The 26,533-nt window shown below is 48.4% G+C and overlaps 1 protein-coding gene across 1 annotated transcript in view; it reads left to right on the forward strand.

Annotated features, from left to right (window-relative positions):
- The window catches only part of ESR2 (estrogen receptor 2), a 607,028-nt gene that overhangs the window by 260,452 nt on the left and 320,043 nt on the right, over nt 1-26,533 (forward strand). Inside the window, exon 2 of the mRNA XM_069638222.1 lies at nt 19,513-19,995. Coding sequence (XP_069494323.1) covers nt 19,574-19,995 — 422 coding nt within the window. The 5' untranslated portion in view covers nt 19,513-19,573. The remainder of the gene's footprint in view (nt 1-19,512; nt 19,996-26,533) is intronic.

The raw sequence follows: 26,533 nt of genomic DNA on the forward strand, positions 1-26,533 counted from the left end.
ACTCTGTATTGCCTCCACCTGTGCTGATTCTGTGCGCCTGTGGCAGCTGGATTCACTGCACAAGGCCCTTTACGGTTGGTTCACGATGGCGTAATTAGCACCCTGGCGGTAAGGTACTTAACGGGCTGGGTGATGGCGTTAGGTGCATGTCCGCTTGGGTCGGCATTCGCGTACCTTTACGCCATGGCGCTAAGTACGGTGTGGGAGGTCGCGTGCGTGCCATTGGCGCAGTTAGCGGCAGCGTTAACTACGATGCCGCTAATGGCATCGTAGTTAACGGTCACGGGTCATGATCGGACCTAGCGGAAAACGATGGCGCTAACCATTTACCGCCATCGTTTTTCACTTAGCGCCAGGGTCGTAATGAGGGCCATTGTATTAATGTTTAAGAAGACCTGCAATGCGAAACTTTAGAATACACAGTTAATGCATACGCTTATTGTTACATGTAATAAAAACAAACCAGTTAGATGCGGTTATTTGGGATTCGGCAACAAACCCTAGAATTGGTGATGTATAAAGTGGAATATTAACCCGAAGTGGGGCTGGACATAGTGCCCACAAAGTATATAAAAGGCGAATGCATTCTAATGTACAGCGTCTCTCACTGAACACACTGAACCACGCTGGAGTTTGTTGTGTTGTACTGAGGGCCGATAGCTATCTGACCTTGCACTGTTTTTGTAATTGAATTCAGTAGAGAATAAAGTACTTTGTATGTTCCTTTGTAACCCGTGTTCGGTGTATTTCCTTTTGGGGTATTCAGCCTTGATATCTTGTTTCTGTTTTCACATTTGGTGCCCGAATAGGGACCCTCAAGATTGATGCCGGATTGTTGAAGGTTGACACACGCTATCAGACCGGGATTGGACGGTGTGACAACAAAGTAAGGGGCCCCTGGATGGGAGGCGACACCTCAGCAGCGCTGCACGATCCGATCCCTGGACGACTAGCATGTGGTCTGAGATGGCATCTTGACGAGGTTCCACTTATCGAGGCGGGCAGATTTGCCGAAATCACCATACACGAGGTAAGATTAGTTAGGTAAGATTCTTAGAGGTACCGATCGGTCCTCCTTAGGTTTGGCCAGGTGAGTCGTGACCCGACTCTTAATTTAACCCTGGCAATTTGGATTTTGGTGCATTGTATCTGCAGACACAATTATTGACCAGGTAACACCAAGAATTTGAGATATGCCTGGGAAATTGTCTACCTGTTTTACGGCATTATTCCACAGTGATAGACAATCTTTGGAATTTAGCCGTCCCGCACCACAGGAGGGGTCGCCGGCATGTACTATGTACTGTAAGCATGGCATTGGAAGTATAGTATTTAATGATATTTGGCACAGACAAACCAGACATGCCTCCGAACTTCAGTGGCCAATCATTGGTAGTTTTGAGATCCCTCGCATTGAATATTTGGAGTCAGTATTGTTAAAGAAAAAGGCTAGGCCTGCAGCATTTGATGTTTTGCAGAATTGGAAAAAAGAAGCGTTACAACAGCTTAAGAGTAGAGAGAAACATGGCGCCGTCATAAAACAATTGCCGAAAAAGCATTATTATATGACCAGGATAAACAGTCTGAATCGGCTAAAAATATGGAAAGGGCTTTCTCACTTGATATTCAGAAAATCTATCCTTCCAAAGATCTTCATGATTCTGATGAGTTTTTTGAGAAAATATTAAATGAATGAAGGCCTGGTGCCTCTGCGCCACCTCCGTATGTTCCTCTTCCCACTGCTGTACCTCTTCCTGCTGTTATTCCTGCTCTTCCTACTCACCCTGTTGTCCCTCCACCTGCTCCTCTGCCTCTTTTTATCGCACCAGTTATATCACCTCCATCAAATTTGCCTGCTCCCCCTCTTCCAAGTGGTCTTCGATCATGGTGCAGGTTCAAAGGCTGTCACTCGCAGTAAGGCCCCCGGAGAAGAAACGTGAGTTAACTGCATGGGCTAAACATTGTATGGAGAAGGATGATCAGGCTAGTGTTTTTTCCACACTTTTTAATATGGATAATTTTCCAGAGAAAAATGTTTTTATTGAAGGTTTGGGGATTCAGTTATGTATAATGTGGGGAAGATTAAATAATGCGGATCTCCCGCAAGGGTTAAGGGATCTAAATACTCTAGCGCTTTCTAGAGACACTGTGGAGAAGGTACATGAGCATGTCGAGAGGTTATTTGAGTATAGAAAGGAGTTAGAAAGGATACGGAATGAGGATTATGAAGAGGAAAGTATAATGGTACCTTCCGTGTCATAAACCGATATCGGAGGAATTGCAAATTTGTAAGAGAGATGCGATTAGATGGATTTCAGACATATCGATAACTCTAGTTGAGGTATATGACACATATAGCCAATATACATTGGAAATGCAGAGGAAAGTGATACAGGTAATGGTGGAGTACCTGCAGGATGAATGTGTAAAGAGGAAGATTAGTTGTCCCACAGAGTTATTGAATATTTATAAAAGAGATTTTTCACTTGACACTTCTTCGACTGCTTTAGCGCTTGACTTGGCTCTGTTGCTTAGTAAGCGTTCGGAGTTGCCTACATCTCAGTTGCCTATGAGAGAGGTTCCTCCGAACCATTTGTCCCGAAGGTTGAGGTTGCGGCCAATGCTGCTCAAGGTATAGCCGCTGTGGACATTCCTGCACATTATGTATCACAGTTTGTCCACGTCCCATTTTCACGACAGGAAGTGACCACCATTAGACAGTCTATTCCTGATATTAGGAAGAATCCGACAGGGTTCTATAAAGAGATGGAATCTGTTTTGCAATCCTCAGTGTTCACCTTAGGTGACATTGATTTATTGATTCCAGTACTCCTGCCCGTAGATTTATGGAAACAAGTTAGAACTATTGACGATGTACCTGGGTTGGGAGATACATGGGCGAATTTAACTAGGCTCGATGGGGAAAGGCCAGCTGACAAAAGACCACAACAGGTGATATTAACTCTGCCTGATAGAATTATTGCTAAATTAAAAACCATAGTTCCCGAAAAAAGAATTATTTGGCACAAACTTACGGCCTGTGTCCAAGGAAAGTCTGAGGGTGCTACCGGGTTTTTTAATCGGTTCAAACAGGTATTTTCAGATTTCAGTGGACAAGACTTAGGCACAGAGTCTGGGAAAAGATTATTTGTGGACAAATTTGTACGTGGATTGCTGCCTGACATCCAGTCACAGATTATGTCCTCTGAGAGCGCTTGGCAGGCGAAATCGCAATCAGAAGTACTGCACATGGCTCAGTACTATGAGAATCGTGTAAATAATGAAAAAGATAGGATTGAAAAACGGAAAGGTGATTTAAAAACTACAGTGCTATTGCAGCAAATTGTCAGAGGCCCCAGAGGCGGTAACTCTCAGGGTATAGGTCAGTATGTCCCACAGGGAAATGTGCCCATGGGTCCTGTGAGTATTAATCAATGTGCTTATTGTCGACGAGAGGGTCATTGGCGAGCACAATGCCCCGTCCTTCGACAGAGGTCGAATAATAATATGGGTAGGCGATCCAGAGGTCACCCGGGCATAGGGGGCCCTGGTAGAGGTCAGTTTACACAGGACCCTCAACAGCCTTTTTCACAGGACAATCAGACTCCGAGTGCAGACACTAGGAACATATTCGATCATCCTTCCGCTGCATATTTATCTGAAGAGCTTCCCGTTGATAATATTCTGTTTCGTTAGGATTTCCCGAAGCAGGGTTTGGAACCTACACCTATTCCCGTCAATCAGAAAGGTCCCTACTTTGAAATGATAGTTGGAAATAGGAAACATCAGTTTTTGATAGACACTGGATCACAGAAGTGTTCCATTGATCGTTCACGGGTTCCAAACATTCCACTGTCAGGGCAAACCAATGTTTCTATAGGGTTTTCCGGTACACCATTTGTTTATCCGGTCTCTATGCCGGTACCTATTTCTTTGGGTCCCTTTACGGACCAGTGTCCTTTTCTATTGACCTCAGATTGCGGGGAAAACTTGCTGGGGTTGAATTTGTTAAAAGAATTGAATGCAATGATTTATTGTTCTTCCGATGGAGTGTGCTTGACGATTTCACCGCAGCAATCTTCTGCCTCGCAATTTCTGACTAGACTTTTGCCTCCAGAATTCATTGATGTACCAGAGAACTTGTGGGCTGTTGACGACAATGATGCAGGTGTTTTGCAGATTGAGCCTGTTAAAATAGTTTTGAAACATGGAATTGAGCTGCCACGCATTCCCCAGTATAAGATTTCGGTTGAGGGCGAGCAAGCTTTAAAATGTATTGTTTCCGATTTTGTGCACCGCGGTGTGATTGAAGTTTGTGTAATAGTCCCATTTTACCCATGTACAAGAAAGGCGATAATGTAATTCCATTTCATTTTATAATTGATTTACGTGCCATTAATAACGTTGTGGCACCGCAATTTCCAATTGTGCCTGATGTGACGACAATCCTAACCATGATTCCAGCTACAGCTACTTACTTTAGTGTTCTGGACTTAAAGAATGCGCTCTTTAGTATTCCTATACACAAGGATAGTAGATATTTGTTCGTGTTCAGCTTAGGGGGACGCTCTTTTACATTTACTCGTGCACCTCAAGGGTACACAGAGAGTCCTAGTATTTATAGTAGGGCTTTGAAAGAGCAACTTGATACCCTTGAATTGCCCTCTACCTGTACTTTGCTTCAGTACGTTGACGGTTTGCTTCTGGCTGCTGACTCTGAGAGTGCCTTTAAGGAGGGCACTGTGTTACTACTTATTCATCTAGCTAAGCATGGTCACAAAGCTTCACTTAAGAAATTTCAATATTGTTGTCAGGAGGTCGCCTATTTAGGCTATCTTCTGTCAAAGGAGGAAAGAAGATTGACACCTGGAAGAATAAAACACATTTCTGGCATGTCTGTCCCAAATACGCAGAAGGAAGTTAGGGCCTTGATAGGTATGGCTTCTTACTGTAGGTTGTGGATCCCAAATTTTTCACTAGTGATAAAACCGATGCTGGCCTTGACGAAGAAGGGCATTTCTTTGCCGCTGCCATGGACCTCGGAACACCAGCAATCATTTGACTTGCTTAAGACTGCATTATGCTCTGCACCAGTTTTGGGCACACCAAACTATGAAAAGGCCTTCCTATTGTGTGTACATGAATGTGATGGATGTGCTTTGGCTGTATTAACGCAGGAGCATGGAGGGAAGAATAGGCCGTGTGGTTACTATTCCTCCGCCCTTGATCCTGTAGCATGCGCTTTGCCAAGATGTTTGCATGTTGTCGCTGCTGCTGCTGTGTCTGTAAAGCAGAGTGAGGGAATGGTCCTAGGCCATGATTTGACCCTGATGGTTCCTCACTCTGTAGATGTTCTATTGAACGGAACTGAAACGCAACACCTGACTTCCGCACGGTTGACGAGATATGAATTGATCTTGTTTGCCCCTCACATTCAAATTAAGAGGTGTTGCACCGTTAATCCGGCTGAACTCCTACCTTTCCTGCAAGATATTACTTGCGGTGATGAAGACTCACATGATTGTTTGTATACGACCGAACAAGAAAAAAGGGCAGGATTGATTTGAAAGATACCTCTTTGGATAATCCGCAAGGAGAGCTGTTTTGTGACGGCTCCTGCTTTAAGCTTCCGGATGGTACATCCACAGCCGCTTATGCAATCACTACCTTGAGCACGGTTGTGGAAACTAAGAGAATTACTCATAATTCTGTGCAGGCCGCAGAAATTATAGCGTTAACCCGAGCTTGTGAACTTTCCGAAGGGCTTGTAGTAAATATATATACTGATAGTCAGTATGCCTTTGGGGTGGTTCACAACTTTGGGAGACTTTGGTCAGAAAGAGGATTCCTAACCTCGCATGGCACCAAGATCCAACATGGCACCCTAATAGTGCAACTACTCTCAGCACTTGCGCTCCCTACTCATTTAGCAGTTGTAAAATGTGCAGCACATCGCAAGATTGTAGATAACATTGGAAAAGGGAATGCTTTCGCTGATCAAATAGCTAGACAAACTGCCACTGATCTCTTTACTGAGATATATGTTTCCGGGGAGACTGAAAATGCTAATGTGATGGATAAGGGTGTGGAGTCTGTACAGGATATCCAAGCCGATGCCACAGTAGAAGAAGCTAAGAGGTGGGCTGAGGGTTTGGGAAAACTTGATGATGATGGGTGTTGGGTGGACACGGTGGATGGAAAATGGTTACTTCCCGATGCTTACGTGATGATGATGGTTGTAATGGCACACAGTCCTACGCATGTGTGTGCCCAACAGATGAGGAAAATGTTAGAAAAGGTTTGGGTAAATGACAAAATTAAAAAAATTGCTCAGCGCTAGGTCCAGAATTGTATGATTTGCTTACAACATAATTGTCTTGTCCATCTTGTCCGAGGCAATTCTGGTTCTCGAACTTCTCAGCCTCTCATCAGCACCACCCATCAGGCCACCACTGCTCATCAACCTTCTGTCCTGAGACTAAGGAGCAGTGCTCATCATGACCCACCCTCCCTTAATCTGATCTCATTGCTTCTGCTTTCATAGAATTTGGGAATATACCTTTGCATCTGAACTGTCAAGATATTCTGGCCAAAACCTGGGCATCCTCCACGGTTTCCTTATACAAGAGCAAATGGAAACGTTTCTCCCTTTGGTGTTCTGGCCGTGGCCTCAATCCCTTCTGTGTGGAAGGTCAGGGTGTCTTGCTGACTCATTCTTCCATCAAGGTACACATAGTTGCCATTTCCAGATGTACACGTTCCCCTGCTGTACCTTCTCTGTGGTCACACATACTCCTTAAGGAATTCCTCAAAGGACTGTCCCACTCGTTCCCTCCTGTTCAATCCCCTGTTCCAGCTTGGGAGTTGAATGTGGTCCTCTCCAAACTCACTAGGCCCCCTTTCGTGCAAAGACTGCCTGTTGGTGGCCATCACCTCTCTGAGGCGGGTTGGGGGAAGAATCCAGGCTCTCTCCTGCAAACCTCAATATTTCACTTCCCATAGATCCAGAGTAGTTCTTCACACAAACCAGACTTTCATGGCCAGGGTTCTGTCTTCATTCCACCTTAACAAACCTGTGGTGTTGCTGCTATCTTTGGTTCCCCCTCGTCTGCTGCGGAACACTCTTTACATTCCCTGAATACAGTTCTACATCTCTCGCACTAAGACTTTCTCATAGTCTTCTCAGCTGTTTGTGACTTTAGGTCTGTCTGGCATGGGCAAGGCTCTTTCGAGCTCATCTATTGCACAGCGGCTGTCCTCCTGCATTTCATACTGTCAGCTAGCTAACAGGCCTTTCCTGGCCTGTCTAGAACTCCTCTATTGCACAGCGGCTGTCCTCCTGCATTTCATACTGTCAGCTAGCTAACAGGCCTTTCCTGGCCTGTCTAGAACTCCTCTATTGCACAGCGGCTGTCCTCCTGCATTTCATACTGTCAGCTAGCTAACAGGCCCTTCCTGGCCGGTCTAGAACTCATCTTTTGCACAGCGGCTGTCCTCCTGCATTTCATACTGTCAGCTAGCTAACAGGCCTTTCCTGGCCTGTCTAGAACTCCTCTATTGCACAGCGGCTGTCCTCCTGCATTTCATACTGTCAGCTAGCTAACAGGCCTTTCCTGCCTGGTCTACAACTCCTCTATTGCACAGCCGCTGTCCTCCTGCATTTCATACTGTCAGCTAGCTAACAGGCCTTTCCTGGTCGGTCTAGAACTCATCTTTTGCACAGCGGCTGTCCTCCTGCATTTCATACTGTCAGCTAGCTAACAGGCCTTTCCTGGCCGGTCTAGAACTCCTCTATTGCACAGCGGCTGTCCTCCTGCATTTCATTCTGTCAGCTAGCTAACAGGTCTTTCCTGGTCGGTCTAGAACTCCTCTTTTGCACAGCGGCTGTCCTCCTGCATTTCATACTGTCAGCTAGCTAACAGGCCTTTCCTGGCCTGTCTAGAACTCCTCTACTGCACAGCGGCTGTCCTCCTGCATTTCATACTGTCAGCTAGCTAACAGGCCTTTCCTGGCCGGTCTAGAACTCCTCTATTGGACAGCGGATGTCCTCCTGCATTTCATACTGTCAGCTAGCTAACAGGCCTTTCCTGGCCGGTCTAGAACTCCTCTATTGCACAGCGGCTGTCCTCCTGCATTTCATACTGTCAGCTAGCTAACAGGCCTTTCCTGGCCGGTCTAAACTCCTCTATTGCACAGCGGCTGTCCTCCTGCATTTCATACTGTCAGCTAGCTAACAGGCCTTTCCTGGCCTGTCTAGAACTCCTCTTTTGCACAGCAGCTGTCCTCCTGCATTTCATATTGTCAGCTAGCTAACAGGCCTTTCCTGGCTGGTCTACAACTCCTCTATTGCACAGCGGCTGTCCTCCTGCATTTCATATTGTCAGCTAGCTAACAGGCCTTTCCTGGCTGGTCTACAACTCCTCTATTGCACAGCGGCTGCCCTCCTGCATTTCATACTGTCAGCTAGCTAACAGGCCTTTCCTGGTCGGTCTAGAACTCCTCTTTTGCACAGCGGCTGTCCTCCTGCATTTCATACTGTCAGCTAGCTAACAGGCCTTTCCCGGCCGGTCTAGAACTCCTCTATTGCACAGCGGCTGTCCTCCTGCATTTCATACTGTCAGCTAGCTAACAGGTCTTTCCCGGTCGGTCTAGAACTCCTCTTTTGCACAGCGGCTGTCCTCCTGCATTTCATATTGTCAGCTAGCTAACAGGCCTTTCCTGGCTGGTCTACAACTCCTCTATTGCACAGCGGCTGCCCTCCTGCATTTCATACTGTCAGCTAGCTAACAGGCCTTTCCTGGCCGGTCTAGAACTCCTCTATTGCACAGCGGCTGTCCTTCTGCATTTCATACTGTCAGCTAGCTAACAGGCCTTTCCTGGCCTGTCTAGAACTCCTCTATTGCGCAGCGGCTGTCCTCCTGCATTTCATACTGTCAGCTAGCTAACAGGCCTTTCCTGGCTGGTCTACAACTCCTCTATTGCGCAGCGGCTGTCCTCCTGCATTTCATATTGTCAGCTAGCTAACAGGCCTTTCCTGGCCTGTCTAGAACTCCTCTACTGCGCAGCGGCTGTCCTCCTGCATTTCATACTGTCAGCTAGCTAACAGGCCTTTCCTGGCCGGTCTAGAACTCCTCTATCGGGCAGCGGCTGTCCTCCTGCATTTCATACTGTCAGCTAGCTAACAGGCCTTTCCTGGCCTGTCTAGAACTCCTCTATTGCACAGCGGCTGTATTCCTGCATTTCATACTGTCAGCTAGCTAACAGGCCTTTCCTGGCCAATCTAGAACTCATCTTTTGCACAGCGGCTGTCCTCCTGCATTTCATACTGTCAGCTAGCTAACAGGCCTTTCCTGGCCTGTCTAGAACTCCTCTATTGCACAGCCGCTGTCCTCCTGCATTTCATACTGTCAGCTAGCTAACAGGCCTTTCCTGGCCGGTCTACAACTCCTCTATTGCACAGCCGCTGTCCTCCTGCATTTCATACTGTCAGCTAGCTAACAGGCCTTTCCTGGTCGGTCTAGAACTCATCTTTTGCACAGCGGCTGTCCTCCTGCATTTCATACTGTCAGCTAGCTAACAGGCCTTTCCTGGCCGGTCTAGAACTCCTCTATTGCACAGCGGCTGTCCTCCTGCATTTCATACTGTCAGCTAGCTAACAGGTCTTTCCTGGTCGGTCTAGAACTCCTCTTTTGCACAGCGGCTGTCCTCCTGCATTTCATACTGTCAGCTAGCTAACAGGCCTTTCCTGGCCGGTCTAGAACTCCTCTATTGCACAGCGGTGGTCCTCCTGCATTTCATACTGTCAGCTAGCTAACAGGCCTTTCCTGGCCGGTCTACATCTCCTCTATTGCACAGCGGCTGTCCTCCTGCATTTCATACTGTCAGCTAGCTAACAGGCCTTTCCTGGCCTGTCTAGAACTCCTCTACTGCACAGCGGCTGTCCTCCTGCATTTCATACTGTCAGCTAGCTAACAGGCCTTTCCTGGCCGCTCTAGAACTCCTCTATTGGACAGCGACTGTCCTCCTGCATTTCATACTGTCAGCTAGCTAACAGGCCTTTCCTGGCCGGTCTAGAACTCCTCTATTGCACAGCGGCTGTCCTCCTGCATGTCATACTGTCAGCTAGCTAGCAGGCCTTTCCTGGCCGGTCTAAAACTCCTCTATTGCACAGCGGCTGTCCTCCTGCATTTCATACTGTCAGCTAGCTAACAGGCCTTTCCTGGCCTGTCTAGAACTCCTCTTTTGCACAGCGGCTGTCCTCCTGCATTTCATATTGTCAGCTAGCTAACAGGCCTTTCCTGGCCGGTCTACAACTCCTCTATTGCACAGCGGCTGTCCTCCTGCATTTCATATTGTCAGCTAGCTAACAGGCCTTTCCTGGCCGGTCTACAACTCCTCTATTGCACAGCGGCTGCCCTCCTGCATTTAATACTGTCAGCTAGCTAACAGGCCTTTCCTGGTCGGTCTAGAACTCATCTTTTGCACAGCGGCTGTCCTCCTGCATTTCATACTGTCAGCTAGCTAACAGGCCTTTCCCGGCCGGTCTAGAACTCCTCTATTCCACAGAGGCTGTCCTCCTGCATTTCATACTGTCAGCTAGCTAACAGGTCTTTCCTGGTCGGTCTAGAACTCCTCTTTTGCACAGCCGCTGTCCTCCTGCATTTCATACTGTCAGCTAGCTAACAGGCCTTTCCTGGCCGGTCTAGAACTCCTCTATTGCACAGCCGCTGTCCTTCTGCATTTCATACTGTCAGCTAGCTAACAGGCCTTTCCTGGCCTGTCTAGAACTCCTCTATTGCGCAGCGGCTGTCCTCCTGCATTTCATACTGTCAGCTAGCTAACAGGCCTTTCCTGGCTGGTCTACAACTCCTCTATTGCGCAGCGGCTGTCCTCCTGCATTTCATACTGTCAGCTAGCTAACAGGCCTTTCCTGGCCTGTCTAGAACTCCTCTACTGCGCAGCGGCTGTCCTCCTGCATTTCATACTGTCAGCTAGCTAACAGGCCTTTCCCGGCCGGTCTAGAACTCCTCTATTGCACAGCGGCTGTCCTCCTGCATTTCATACTGTCAGCTAGCTAACAGGTCTTTCCTGGTCGGTCTAGAACTCCTCTTTTGCACAGCGGCTGTCCTCCTGCATTTCATACTGTCAGCTAGCTAACAGGCCTTTCCTGGCCGGTCTAGAACTCCTCTATTGCACAGTGGCTGTCCTTCTGCATTTCATACTGTCAGCTAGCTAACAGGCCTTTCCTGGCCTGTCTAGAACTCCTCTATTGTGCAGCGGCTGTCCTCCTGCATTTCATACTGTCAGCTAGCTAACAGGCCTTTCCTGGCCTGTCTAGAACTCCTCTACTGCGCAGCGGCTGTCCTCCTGCATTTCATACTGTCAGCTAGCTAACAGGCCTTTCCTGGCCGGTCTAGAACTCCTCTATTGGGCAGCGGCTGTCCTCCTGCATTTCATACTGTCAGCTAGCTAACAGGGCTTTCCTGGCCGGTCTAGAACTCCTCTATTGCACAGCGGCTGTCCTCCTGCATTTCATACTGTCAGCTAGCTAACAGGCCTTTCCTGGCTGGTCTACAACTCCTCTATTGCACAGCGGCTGTCCTCCTGCATTTCATATTGTCAGCTAGCTAACAGGCCTTTCCTGGCCGGTCTAGAACTCCTCTATTGCACAGCGGCTGTCCTCCTGCATTTCATACTGTCAGCTAGCTAACAGGCCTTTCCTGGCTGGTCTACAACTCCTCTATTGCACAGCGGCTGTCCTCCTGCATTTCATATTGTCAGCTAGCTAACAGGCCTTTCCTGGCTGGTCTACAACTCCTCTATTGCACAGCGGCTGCCCTCCTGCATTTCATACTGTCAGCTAGCTAACAGGCCTTTCCTGGTCGGTCTAGAACTCATCTTTTGCACAGCGGCTGTCCTCCTGCATTTCATACTGTCAGCTAGCTAACAGGCCTTTCCCAGCCAGTCTAGAACTCCTCTATTGCACAGCGGCTGTCCTCCTGCATTTCATACTGTCATCTAGCTAACAGGCCTCTCCTGGCCGGTCTACAACTCCTCTATTGCACAGCGGCTGTCCTCCTGCATATCATACTGTCAGCTAGCTAACAGGCCTCTCCTGGCCTGTCTAGACCTCCTCTATTGCACAGCGGCTGTCCTCCTGCATTTCATACTGTCAGCTAGCTAACAGCCCTTTCCTGGCCGGTCTAGAACTCCTCTATTGGACAGCGGCTGTCCTCCTGCATTTCATACTGTCAGCTAGCTAACAGGCCTTTCCTGGCCGGTCTAGAACTCCTCTATTGCACAGCGGCTGTCCTCCTGCATTTCATACTGTCAGCTAGCTAACATGCCTTTCCTGGCTGGTCTAGAACTCCTCTATTGCACAGCGGCTGTCCTCCTGCATTTCATACTGTCAGCTAGCTAACAGGCCTTTCCTGGTCGGTCTAGAACTCATCTTTTGCACAGCGGCTGTCCTCCTGCATTTCATACTGTCAGCTAGCTAACAGGCCTTTCCTGGCCGGTCTAGAACTCCTCTATTGGACAGCGGCTGTCCTCCTGCATTTCATACTGTCAGCTAGCTAACAGGCCTTTCCTGGCCGGTCTAGAACTCCTCTATTGCACAGCGGCTGTCCTCCTGCATTTCATACTGTCAGCTAGCTAACAGGCCTTTACTGGCTGGTCTAGAACTCCTCTATTGCACAGCGGCTGTCCTCCTGCATTTCATACTGTCAGCTACCTAACAGGCCTTTCCTGGCCTGTTTAGATCTCCTCTATTGCACAGCGGCTGTCCTCCTGCATTTCATACTGTCAGCTAGCTAACAGGCCTTTCCTGGCTGATCTAGAACTCATCTTTTGCACAGCGGCTCTCCTCCTGCATTTCATACTGTCAGCTAGCTAACAGGCCTTTCCTGGCTGGTCTAGAACTCCTCTATTGTACAGCGGCTGTCCTCCTGCATTTCATACTGTCAGCTAGTTAACAGGCCTCTCCTGGCCTGTCTAGTACTCCTCTATTGCACAGCGGCTGTCCTCCTGCATTTCATACTATCAGCTAGCTAACAGGCCTTTCCTGGCTGGTCTAGAACTCCTCTATTGCACAGCGGCTGTCCTCCTGCATTTTATACTGTCAGCTACCTAACAGGCCTTTCCTGGCTGATCTAGAACTCATCTTTTGCACAGCAGCTGTCCTCCTGCATTTCATACTGTCAGCTAGCTAACAGGCCTCTCCTGGCTGGTCTCTCAAGCTGGAGAAGGAATAAGTTACTTGCCTGTAACTCCTGTTCTCCAGCAAGTTATTCCATGCCAGACCTCATGCTGGAGAAGGAATACGTTTCTTGCCTCTAACTCCTGTTCTCCAGCATGTGAATCCATGCCAGACCTCATGCTGGAGAAGGAATACGTTACTTGGCTGTAACTCCTGTTCTCCAGCAAGTGAATCCATGCCAGACCTCATGCTGGAGGAGGAATAAGTTACTTACCTGTAACTCCTGTTCTCCAGCATGTGAATCCATGCCAGACCTCATGCGGGAGAAGGAATAAGTTACTTACCTGTAACTCCTGTTCTCCAGCCCTCCTACCCATCTTCTGGCTCTTCTTGGCACCTTATGCCCCCTGGCAGTCACTTTCTTCTTCAGAGCAACAGAGCTATTCTTGAAACAGGTCCTTGGTTTCCACTGCGCGTGGTGACCAGCAATCTGATAGGGGTCACCTTCCAGTAGCTGAGATAATTTGCTATTGTTATCTGTAACAGAGGTATATATTTGCATTCATTTAACCGTGTCAGTGAGGGAGAACATCGGCCGATGACACCAGTGTATTGTACAATATGAAATATCCTTACAATGGAATCTGACTTAATGTATGTGTTTAAGTATATACTTATTCACCATTAAATAAATTGCTACCCAAATCCTGTATTGATAATAGTTTGTTTTTAGGAACAAAGTGATGCATAAAAAAATCAACACGGCAAAGTGAGGTGCTCCTTCCAAGCACCCGTGCTGGATGCCGTGGCAGTGCTGTGTAAGCTCACCACAGTCTGCTTGCCACATACAGCTCAATAAGTCAGCACTTCAACTGGTAGCCACCAATCATGCACCGGCTCCTAGGGTGTAGAGGCTCTCATTGGACATGGCTTGTGATGCTACTAGCAAGGTTTCTCATTGGCTGCATCATGGCCAGGAGGGGTTCTGGGTAGTGCAGATCTTTGCGATGTTTTCTCTTGCCACGATAGTTCCAGTGAATTGCATGATGGGAACTTCTGGTTCTGCCATGAAATCATTGGTGAATCCTTGCTTGCATTGGGGACACTCATTAGCGTGACTTCTGAAAAGCCCCACCCGCCCCGCTGCCTTAGTCCTGACCATGCTAGGTTTCCTGATCTTCTCATATGTTGTTTACTTTAGTTTCGTTTCTTTATTCATACCGTGCGCCGAATCCTGAAGTAACCCTGGATGAATGTGAGGAGGGCCATCACCGCATGCAGGCCTGGGGCTCCAGCACTTCATGCCACTTGCAGTCACACGTTCCAATGATCCACTTCTCTGTGGGGTCACTTTTTTTCCAAGCCCTAGTGTCCCACACATGGGGTGGAGCCTCAGGCCTCACTGCTATCTCTCAGATGACGTCACAGGGCTTCCCTGCATTACCAACCATTCCAGAGAGCAAAGCAACATAATAGTCTGTGGACATTTCTTCCCTATAAATGTATATATTATTTTAGATGCTTTGTACAAAGCTAACATATATATGTGTATATATATATATATATATGCAAATTGGCAAAATGTTGTCAAAGCCATTTCAACACACCATTTTCACACCCAATGTGTTATGTAAATATGTATCTAGCACATGAGCACATAAAAGACATCACACACCTGGACCAATACCCCAATCAGTGTTCAAAACTGGCAAAGCAGCACAATGTTTAAATCAATAACACCTGGGAGGCTAGATTCACCCAGTCAGATGCTTCTCCCCAGGTCATCCAGGGTGCTGGCGCACGAGCCACCAGATATTAATTATCAACACGAAGGTAACCCCCATCATAGGAGGGAACACAGACCAGTGAGAACATCTCATCCTCTTGGATAAAGGAGCATCAAAACCCACGTGTTGTGTCCGGTGATCTTCCCGAGGAAGCCGCAGCTCCGTCTCGCTCCCTTGAACTCCTCTCACCATACACAAAGACACACAGAGTCACAACATGACTAAACCATCCTTTATTCCCTTTCCAGCTCTAGTAGCCCCTCCTCTTCCTGCCTTCCTTCCTCCTGACTTCCTTTCTTTCCCTTAAGGTGGGCTGGTCTTGTTTCATGTCACAGCGCCTCCCCCCTGCTTATCATCCTTGTAGAGGTTCAGCTTTCCTTTTCCTGTTTTCTGTTGGTCGTCGTGATATTCGTCTTGTTCTTGTCTCCGTTTGCTGTCTCCCATTCCTCAGGTCACCCAGATTTCTGTGTGCCAGCTCAGGAATATTATCAGAGGCAGGACATCACCCATTGGGCCCTCTGCCACCTTTCCAAGCTCTTGTGTCCACTCGCTGTAGTCTACCTTTGCAGATTTGATCACCTCCTCCTGCAGCCGTTCCCCCAAAGCCATGCAATGGCTTTTCGTTTCTTCTTTTCTCTATCCTCATTTCTTGCTCTCCCTTCTTCTCCCGCCTTCTTCACTCTGTTCATGTCCCACTGGAAGTGAGATGTCTCTGTTCCACCGCCCAGTCCTGGTTCCTTGAAGACTTCCACTAATCCTTTGTTTCGTCCAATCGAGTGAGTCCCACTTCGTGCACCTTCTCTGTCCTATGCCCTTTCTCATCCCCTTCCTCTATCCTCGTCTTCCTCTGTTTCATTCCCTCTTTTTGAGTATCGTATTCTACCATTGTCTGCTCAATCAGGAGGTGCCCACTGTGTTACCCCTTCTGGTCTTCTTGGTTTGTCATCTTTGTCCCGGGTGCATCTTTGCGTTTGTTCTCCTTCCTCTGTGGCGGCACTGTGTTCGATCCACTCTTAACCCTTCTTTTGACAGTATCTTCTCTCCTCAGCCTTCCTTGAGTTCAGCCGCGTCTGCTTTATTTTTTGCCTCGTCCTCTTTGTGTCAGTGGACTTTATGTGCCCCCTTAGGACGGCACGCTCCTTCGCCATCAGCGTCATATGGCTGTCTTCCTTCCTGTTTCCCTTTAGTCTTGGGAGACCGTCCCTCTGCTTTTGTCCTGGATGGCGGAAGTGCCTGCTTGTTCTGAAGGGCAGAAGGTCCCTAAGTTCTGGAGGGCAGAGGTACCTCTTTGGTCCCCCTTCCCGTATTGCCAGTTGTGCGTCACATGCTACATCGACTTTCTTCCTTCTTTTTGCTGTACTTCCTGGATTTACTGTGGTCCCTCCATCTGCTGTAATGTTATAGTGTTCCCTTTGGAGGGAGAAGGAGCCACTATGGCGTGACGGCACCCCAAGAAAATGATACACAAAGTGCTTTTTCATGGAACGCAGTAGGAACGCTGGCTGGGCAGGAGACTGCAGAGCTGTTATGGAAGGTGGCAGGCCTTGTCACTATGCCACGGAGCGGCAGTGGAGCAGCGGGTTGCTCCTTTCCTTGTTATTGGGCAGAATGCCCTTTTCTTTCCATATACCACCTGGAGTCGGGATTGGCAGCTCCTTTGGGCGTATTGCTCATCTGTCTTGATTTTTCTTTCAGCTGTGATCGGCCTGTAGCGGAACCAGGCAGGTTGCCCTTCTTTTCTTTTTGTCCTTTTCCCTTTTCCTCTGGTGCCGGGATCGGCAGCGTAATAGGGCGGATTGCCTGTCTGTATTTCTGTTTCTTTTTGGCTGGGATCAGTACCAACACAACGGGGCAGATTGCCCCTCTTACCCTCTTTTTGTTTCTGGTGCTAGGATTGGCAGCGTGACAGGGCGGACCGCGTGTCTGTATTTATGTATCCTATGGGCTGGGATTGGTGGCCTCTTAACTGGGTGGATTGCTTTTCTTTCACTGGTATTCCTGATTCTATGTCTCCTTTTCTGGATCCGTGATCAGCGTAAGGGGGTGGACTGCCTGTCTACATCCTTTATTGCGCCGTTATGGGAGAGTGCCATCTTTGCCATGTATGGCCCATTGCGGCCGACTGCCGTCTATGTGGCAGGGACTCATGCTGCTTCCTTATAATTTCCGTTGTGGTGGGCTGCCGTCTTCACAGCAGGGACCCCTGCTACTTTTTCCTTCAATCACCAGATGCGGCGGATTGTCGATGCTGTGCTTCTCCTCGAGGGCGTAATTTCTCAGTACAGCGGGCATTGGATATGCTGACCTTCGTCGCCAGTTTGTGGCTCTGGTGTTAAACAGCTCGGTCTCGCTCCCTTCAACTCCGGCCACCATACACAAAGACACAGGGAGCCACAAAATGACTAAAGCATCCTTTGTTCCCTTGCAGCTTTCTGTTCCCGGGCTCTAGGGGCTCCTCCTCTTCCTCCATTCTATCCCTGTGTCCTTGACTTCCTTTCTCTCTTGTAAGGTCATTCTTCCCTTAAGGTGGGCCAGTCTTGTTTCATGTCAAAACACTGTGTGCACACAGCTAAACAGTAAATGGGAACGCAACAGGTTCTCGCTAATACACCAACTCAATAACAAAACATCTCCAGAAGCCTAACCACCTCTAGCTCCCATTCCCAACGAACTGAATCGCCTTTAGTCTTCTGTTACTTACCCCTTGCCCCTTTCCAAGCTCTGTGTAGTGCCATTCCACCACCTTAAATCAGAGCGAGGCAGAGTCTAACACCAGCGGGTTACACCTTCCCCCCCCTCTATACTGCCTCCCTCCTTTCCCTGCAACAGATCCACATAAGAGATGCTCCCAAAATGGCGGAAGTGTGCCACATTGCATCCACACACCAGCCTTGAAGCATGCCTTGATGAGTCCTGGGGGCGCCACATTGCATCCACACACCAGCCTTGAAGCATGCCTTGATGAGTCCTGGGGGCGCCACATTGCATCCACACACCAGCCTTGAAGCATGCCTTGATGAGTCCTGGGGGCGCCACATTGCATCCACACACCAGCCTTGAAGCATGCCTTGATGAGTCCTGGGGGCGCCACATTGCATCCACACACCAGCCTTGAAGCATGCCTTGATGAGTCCTGGGGGCGCCACATTGCATCCACACACCAGCCTTGAAGCATGCCTTGATGAGTCCTGGGGGCGCCACATTGCATCCACACACACCAGCCTTGAAGCATGCCTTGATGAGTCCTGGGGGTGCCACATTGCATCCACACACCAGCCTTGAAGCATGCCTCGATGAGTCCTGGGGGCGCCACATTGCATCCACACACCAGCCTTGAAGCATGCCTCGATGAGTCCTGGGGGCGCCACATTGCATCCACACACCAGCCTTGAAGCATGCCTCGATGAGTCCTGGGGGCGCCACATTGCATCCACACACCAGCCTTGAAGCATGCCTCGATGAGTACTGGGGGCGCCACATTGCATCCACACACCAGCCTTGAAGCATGCCTCGATGAGTCCTGGGGGCGCCACAATGCATCCACACACCAGCCTTGAAGCATGCCTCGATGAGTCCTGGGGGCGCCACATTGCATCCACACACCAGCCTTGAAGCATGCCTCGATGAGTACTGGGGGCGCCACATTGCATCCACACACCAGCCTTGAAGCATGCATTGATGAGTCCTGGGGGCGCCACATTGCATCCACACACCAGCCTTGAAGCATGCCTTGATGAGTCCTGGGGGTGCCACATTGCATCCACACACCAGCCTTGAAGCATGCCTCGATGAGTCCTGGGGGCGCCACATTGCATCCACACACCAGCCTTGAAGCATGCCTCGATGAGTACTGGGGGCGCCACATTGCATCCACACACCAGCCTTGAAGCATGCCTCGATGAGTCCTGGGGGCGCCACATTGCATCCACACACCAGCCTTGAAGCATGCCTTGATGAGTCCTGGGGGCGCCACATTGCATCCACACACCAGCCTTGAAGCATGCCTTGATGAGTCCTGGGGGCGCCACATTGCATCCACACACACCAGCCTTGAAGCATGCCTTGATGAGTCCTGGGGGCGCCACATTGCATCCACACACCAGCCTTGAAGCATGCCTCGATGAGTACTGGGGGCGCCACATTGCATCCACACACCAGCCTTGAAGCATGCCTCGATGAGTCCTGGGGGCGCCACATTGCATCCACACACCAGCCTTGAAGCATGCCTTGATGAGTCCTGGGGGTGCCACATTGCATCCACACACCAGCCTTGAAGCATGCCTTGATGAGTCCTGGGGGCACCACATTGCATCCACACACCAGCCTTGAAGCATGCCTTGATGAGTCCTGGGGGCGCCACATTGCATCCACACACCAGCCTTGAAGCATGCCTCGATGAGTCCTGGGGGCGCCACATTGCATCCACACACCAGCCTTGAAGCATGCCTTGATGAGTCCTGGGGGCTTGGTGTTTCATTTCACAATGACAGAAGCTGCTGACGTCACCTTGCTTTGCTTCTCTTTCAGTGGCTGCATCACCGCCTGAAGACCTGAAATGCATCGCATCCAGTTTTTGCTTTGATTCAAAATGGCTGCCCACTCTCACAAGGAGTTCTGTCAGCTTCAGCCCTTCTATGACTTCGGACGTGGAAAGACTGAAATGAAGAGCCCCTCCTCAGACCTGGGCTCTCCCGTGGCGTACAGCAGTCTTCAGCCAACATTGTCCGTCGAGCACAGTCCGGTGTATATCCCTTCGGCGTTTATGGAAAGCCGACATGACTACCCCTCTCTAGCCTTCTGCACTCCCTCTGTGATCAACTACAGTATGGGCAGCGGGGCAAGAGAGTGCGAGACTGTGGCCGCCAGGCAGCCCCTGAGCCCCGCGCTGCTGTGGCCCGCGTCAGAACGCTTATCGCCCTTGACTTTACACTGCCAGACAACACATCTCTATGCAGATCAACCAAGAAGTCCCTGGTTTGGAGCAAAATCAGAAGACCACCTGCTGAACAGGTAAGGGCTGAACCAGACTAGGGCAATGTACAGGTGCATTGTCCATTTGTGCCAAAGATCTCTTTGTACTGCAACTACATTTCATCAAATGTGTCTATCACCAGTCAAATGTTTTCTGTCAAAGAAATATTATTAGTTTTTAGCACAGTGATATGAGCAGCCTAGCGAAGTAAATGACGGAAACAGGTGGCACAAAATACACCGGGAGCCATGGCAGTCTTTATTAACGTATATATATATATATATATATGGAGAGAGGGATTGACAGTGGCAATGTGTGGTAGTGAAATGAGACCTATCTGCAAGATGCCAGTGGTGGGAGCGTAGGGTTGCAGGTTGTTTTGGCTTGTAAGGCCTACTCGCCCCCTTCCCCTCACTAAGTGACTCTCTCCTCTAAGATCTCCTGCCACCTTACTCTACACACACATACCCCATACCCCCCACCCCAATAGATAGCAGCCGCATGCCTAGCCATTATCACATCAAAATGAAGTCAGTTACAACATCTCTCCAATCCCTTGAGTTGTTCACTTTCTCATTTGAGAAAGTCATATTTAAGATAGTTCTGGAGGGATGAGCTCAGGTGCTTCATCAGTTTCTGGAATGTACCCCTCATCTGATGGTTTGCTGCCACCCAAGTAGCCCACATTTCTGTCTCCATTCTGTGGTAGCATGGAGGTGGGTGTGAATGTACCTTCCAAACATGACCTCAGCTGGACACACTCCTGTGTTGCTGTGTGACATGTTGCGATTGTCTCTTAGCATTTGATATGGGGTCTGCGCCACTGTTTTCTTTTTGATAGGCTACTTGGAAGGCGTGTTAGAGGTTGCCAATGAAGCGTTCAACCATGCCATTGCCTACAGACCTATTGGTGTAGTGCCCCTATATGGGAAATGTATTTGTCCGGTTTACCTTGCGCGTAGGATAATTAAAGACACTTGATGTTTAGGGTTCATAGTATTAAGCTCTAATCTTTGATGTCATTATTATTGTTGTTTGTCAGCCGACAAGTGTTCCGACCCCTCTGGGTCTTTATCAAGGCTAATATTCCTTCCATTTTTTCTGCTTTGGCAGGTTGCGAGGGCACAGTCTCCTGTAGTCGCCCGCGGGTGGCCCCTTGTAACGTCTGTCTGATACTTGGGAGATTCTCGGCTCCATATCAGTGTCCTAAGAGCAAGGTAAACCGGACGAATACAATTTCTAATTAAGACACGAGGTGTGGGCAACACCTCAACCACCGGCAACCTCCCAGCTCAAGCAAAAACTGAAAGAAACCAAGAAACACCCTGAGTGAAGCACAAGTCGAGTCTAAGCCAAGAGCTCAAAATACACTAACACCGACATTGAAAGCTCATGCGTCCAGCAAAAGAAAGGAAACCTTGGCCTGCACAGAGCGGGGCATTGTCTGATTTGACTATGTGTAGTACTCCAAGACTGAATCCACATGAAAAGCAGCAGTGGATATAATCAGTTGGATCTCAGGATACCAAAGCATGTGTCCATTACCACTGCCATATTGGTTTCCTACTCAAGTAGTCTGAAAAAGCTGAGGGCAATTTCATCCCATATTGTCTGAGGTAGGGTCATTGTGTGGCGAGGGTCCTGCAATATGCAGGGGGATACTGCGTGGCCAGTGTTGCAGTGACCAAAGGTTTCCTCCTCTGATTCTGGGAAACCTACATGTTTTGCTCAATAGTCTTTTTTGTGGATACAGTTCCCTGATGCCCTCCATGAGTCAATTACTACGATTCATTGTCTTTTGATTGATAGTTTATTTGGATAGCACCTATGCACAATTGTGTGTTTCAAAGCGCTTCAAGGAGGGAGGCAACATGGGAGAAACAGTTACATTCTTACAGGTCCTTGAAACAAATCAGAATAAATATCATATAACAGATAGTGCAAGTGCATGGAACAATAAGGGAGAGGCGAGGACGGAAAAAAGGAGACAATACTACCAGTAACATTACTATGCCTGACGACAATTGTTGCAGTGCATGAGAGACAAGAGGTGGGGAGTGAGAGAAGGGAGGAGGAGAGGAACAAACAAGTGACTATTTTAAAAGGTCAAGACTATTCAAGGTGGAGCTGGGGGGTGAGAGGAGAAGACAAGGAGTGAAGGGGGGAGACAGACAAGCTGCTATCAGAGGTCAAGGGACAAGTGCTAAGATATAGGAGTGAGACTGTGATGGTGGTTATGTTTCCTTTCAATATTATATGACATTTGTGTGGTGACATGTCAACTCTCACCAGCTGTAGGTTTTCGAGATCTTTGGACTCCTTAATGTTTCATGCCTTGGACATGTCTTTGGCATGTTTCTATTTGCTGGACTTAAGACACTCATTGATATTTGACTGTGTGTTGTCTTGCGCTGGGTTTGTTTGTATGTCTTGTAGTTATACACAAGTTGGTTTGTGTAGTGCACCACCCAGTTGATGTATGGATGAGCTATTGAATTTTCCCAGCCGTAGCTTCCATTTGGATGTCTTCATAAGAGGTCGGGCAGGTTGGCGTCTTTCTCCAGTCTTGAATGATCTGAAATCTGAAGTCCTGTAGTTGCAATCCTCATCTTGCAATGCGGTGTGACATGTATGCTTTCGGAGGTCCTGGTGGTCTGTGGTCATGTGAATTCCTGGCCATATAGGAAAAGATGGAAATATTGCATCTGCCCACACGGCCAACAGGCTCTTTTCTCTACCTGGGAATAGGCCTGCCCGGGATCCAACAGACGTCTGCTGGCATAGGAAATGAGGCATTTTGGAAATTCAGAATTTTTGTCATGTTGGGCCAGGTTGGCAATGGGTCGTACTGGGCTGGCATCCATGGTTAGCTTGGCTTTCAATTTGGGATAAAAATAGGATGTGTGCACTGATGAAGCAATCCTACGGAGCCTGAAATGAAATGCCTCTTGACAATCTCGAGACAAGAGAAATTCTTAATTCTGTTTGGAAGGTTTTCATAATGAGACACTAATTAATGCAACCTCTTAGCTGTATCTAGTGCACTGTATGGCCCGGCCCTGGAATGAGCAAATGTCGGCCAAGTTCTGTGGTCTTGCAGTGATGGTTAGGGCAGGCACTTTCTTCTGTAAAGATGTAATGAAAGAATTGCAGTGTATGCTTCCCAAACGTGCATCTGTCTCTGTTCAGAGTTACGTGAGCACCCTCTAAGACCATGCACACACATGTTACATTGTCATCAGATTGCTCTTTAGTCTTGCCAAACACATGAATCGCATTGCTAAATATAAGCAATTAGAGACATGCTGAATTATTTTATGAATTTCTTCTTGGAATATATCTGCTGCTGAGGAAACACCAAATATCAGTTGTTTTTAACTTATAATCCAAGATGTGTGGCTAAAACCATTTTAGTACTCAGCGGGGGTGTAGCTTAGGCTTCCCAGCCAATGAGGAGGCTCAGAATGGGGGCTTTACCAAACTATATAGCAGGCCGCCATCTTCCCCCTCCGGATAACGGTAAGTGTGCGCTCCCTCCTGCGGTGCGTCCGCAACTTGCAAATGGCCACCAAGGAAAGTGCAAAGGGACTATGTGTAGTCCCTCCTGCGTTCGAAGATTGCCATCTTGTTTGTTTATTTTTGTATTCACTTATTAATGGAACAACAAAAATGAACCTGGGCGAAATGAGATCAGAACATCTGTACACATTTAAACAATACCAGGTCTTGTCAAAATATATATATTTATTTATAAGCAATTTACACAAATATTTATTGTTCTGAACATCCACATTTAAACACCACCATTCATTCCATCATTCATTCACAATCTCACTATACATGTCAATATTCCACACTTGTGGTACTCAGACCACCTAGAACCAATATATTAACATAAATTTCAACACCTCTTGGTGATTACAGTAAGTGTTAATACAAAAACAAATAGCATATTGCTTATTTGTTGTAACTCAACATATGTTTCGGTCGTCACAATAGGCCCCTAATTCAAGCCGGTAAATATAAGCGACCTTCTTCAGGAGACGGATGGTTCTGTTGCAACCACTCCGAAATGTCAAAAGGTGGAGGATGTCATCAAACCTCAATCTACAAACAAACAAACAATATACATAACATCAGAATTCCGATCTCTTATTTGTTCAGACACAGATATATCTTGTGTGTAAATCTCAGTTTATGTGTATACAGATTGGCACTCACCTCCACGTGAATTAATGGAGACGCGTGTCAACGATGGACTAAATTCTGCAGTGGTGCTAGATAACTCTGCGCCTATACTGCAACGTAAGAGGAGGACAAAGCATCTTAGTAAGCCTGTCCTATAAACAATACATCATTATATATATGGTGTGGACGCACTATCTTACCTGATCAAAAATTCAGGTATGGGGGTGTCTTGCCTCTTTAGTCAATAAATCCAAAGAGGAAAAATCCCTGTTCTCGCCTCATGTGGCCGAGTCCAGATATGTTCTTATTCTGGTACCCCAGTTTTTTCTCACTGCGCGGTGATTCCAGTTCAATGTTCCCTGGGTTCCTTCTCTCTTGTCCTGCACACACTCCAAATTTAGCCTGTAGAACCTGTGGCAGTAAGGCAATCCCTATTTCGAAACTTCACTTATTAATGGCCCCCATGGAAAGAGAGAAGGGACTACATGTAGTTCCTTCTCCCCGGTCCATGGCGGTCATCTTCTTAATTTATTTATTTTTTCAACACTTTTGAATGGCCGCCACGGAAAGGGAGAACAGACTACATATCCTGTTCTATAGTGGCCATTTCATTTTATTTTTTCAGTTGCTAAACGCTGAAGCATTTCTCAACTGAAAAAAACACTATTAGTACCACGGTCTAATGGGCTGGGGTACTAATAGCAATAATCCTCTCTCTGGGGAGGTATTACCGCTTCAGTTAATGCCCCGGCTCCTGCGTGTAACCATGGGCCCCAGGGCAGTACCTGAAGTGGTAATGCCCCCCAGCTCAAGGCCTATTGCTTGAATATAGCTAGACTCCCACGTGCGTTCAAGCTGGTGGGAGACCTTGTTAAAGTCCATCTTGGAGAAAGGCGTGGCTCCATTTAGTATGTGTATCATCCACAGTCACGCATATGAGTCTCAATGACAATTAATTGAACTTAGAACCATCAAACTGTATTCCATTTGTCAGCTGACCCAACATCGTTGTGTGGGTGGGCCGCCGTTGCGGCCGAGGGACAAGACGTCCAGGACGTGGCGTCAGGGGAAGGGGAGGAGCGAGGGAGGTTACGGCAGTTGCCGCTGGTATTGAAATAAAGGAGGTTGTGCATGAGATTGTGGCTCCTGCGTATCATTGGGCCCAGGGGCTCATACGCCTGCGTTTCCCCTAGTGGGGATCCCATAATGGCACCGAGCAGCGAAACAACCCACCGGCACCGTGTAGAGGTCTGCAGCTGAGCAGTTTAGTGCATTGGCGCACCTCGTACACGGTCGCAGCTCATAAGCCGCACCGCCTCAGAGTCGCGAGGCACCGCGGAACGAAGGAGCGCAAACGGAGAGAGGGCGAGGCCCGGAAGACTCGCGCCCACGCGCTAGCGCGGCAGAAGTGCCCGCTCCACAAGTGCAGGAGCGCAAGCGGAGAGAGGGAGAGGCCCGATTGACTCGCGCCAACCTCCAGAGTGAAGGAAGCGCCCGCTACGCACAGAGAAAACACGTGCAGCACGGATGATGCTGCAGGTCGAGTGGGTCCAGGAAAGGGTTGCGGCGTCACGCAGGTAAGCACCGCTCACGCCCAACGCATATACCACGCCCCACCCACCACAAACACAGAGCGCTGAACACTCGCCCCACGTGCGACACATCACCCAGAAAACGGCACTGTCTGAGCACGAGAACAGGCGCCGTCAAGGGGAGCCATAAAACCCATATCCCACGCACCAGAAAAGGAAGGCAACTTAACAGAACACGCCCAAGAGCCAGCGGCTACCCACCACCCCAGGACAAGGCCACAGGACACGACCAAGATGTCGGATTCAGCAAGCACCACAGCTTCATCCTCTGGAGGGGCGGAGCAGCAGCCCCATCAGGAGGAAATGATAACATCCAACACGCACAAAAGGAAGGGTGCGCATCCCAAGTAATGCAAATGCCGAACCCTTTTGAAGTACGTGACACCTCAAACCTAGGACCTCGCTGGACCACATGGCTCCAGGACTTTAAGTTCTACATGGGTGCCATTGGTCTGACGGATGACGCAAGGTTAAAGAACACGCTGTTCATGGCAGTGGGCCCGGCAGAGAGAGACATTGCAGGTGAACTACTTAATGTCGACACCGTCACATATGGAAAACTACACGCCAAACTGTCAGATTACTTTGCACCCCACACGAATGTCGACTACGAACGTCACACATTCCACATGACCAAACAAGATAAGGGAGAGTCGATAGACAACTTCGTGATGCGACTTCGAATCAAATTGAAACACTGTGAATTCCACAAATACTCCAACGAAGAAGCTCTCAGATCGCAAGTGATTGCAGGATGCCTGTCACAACCATTTCGCAAGCAACTACTACAAAAACA

This window comes from Ambystoma mexicanum, chromosome 14, assembly GCF_040938575.1.
Source record: "Ambystoma mexicanum isolate Mex_15411 chromosome 14, UKY_AmexF1_1, whole genome shotgun sequence".
Classification (NCBI taxonomy): domain Eukaryota; kingdom Metazoa; phylum Chordata; class Amphibia; order Caudata; family Ambystomatidae; genus Ambystoma; species Ambystoma mexicanum.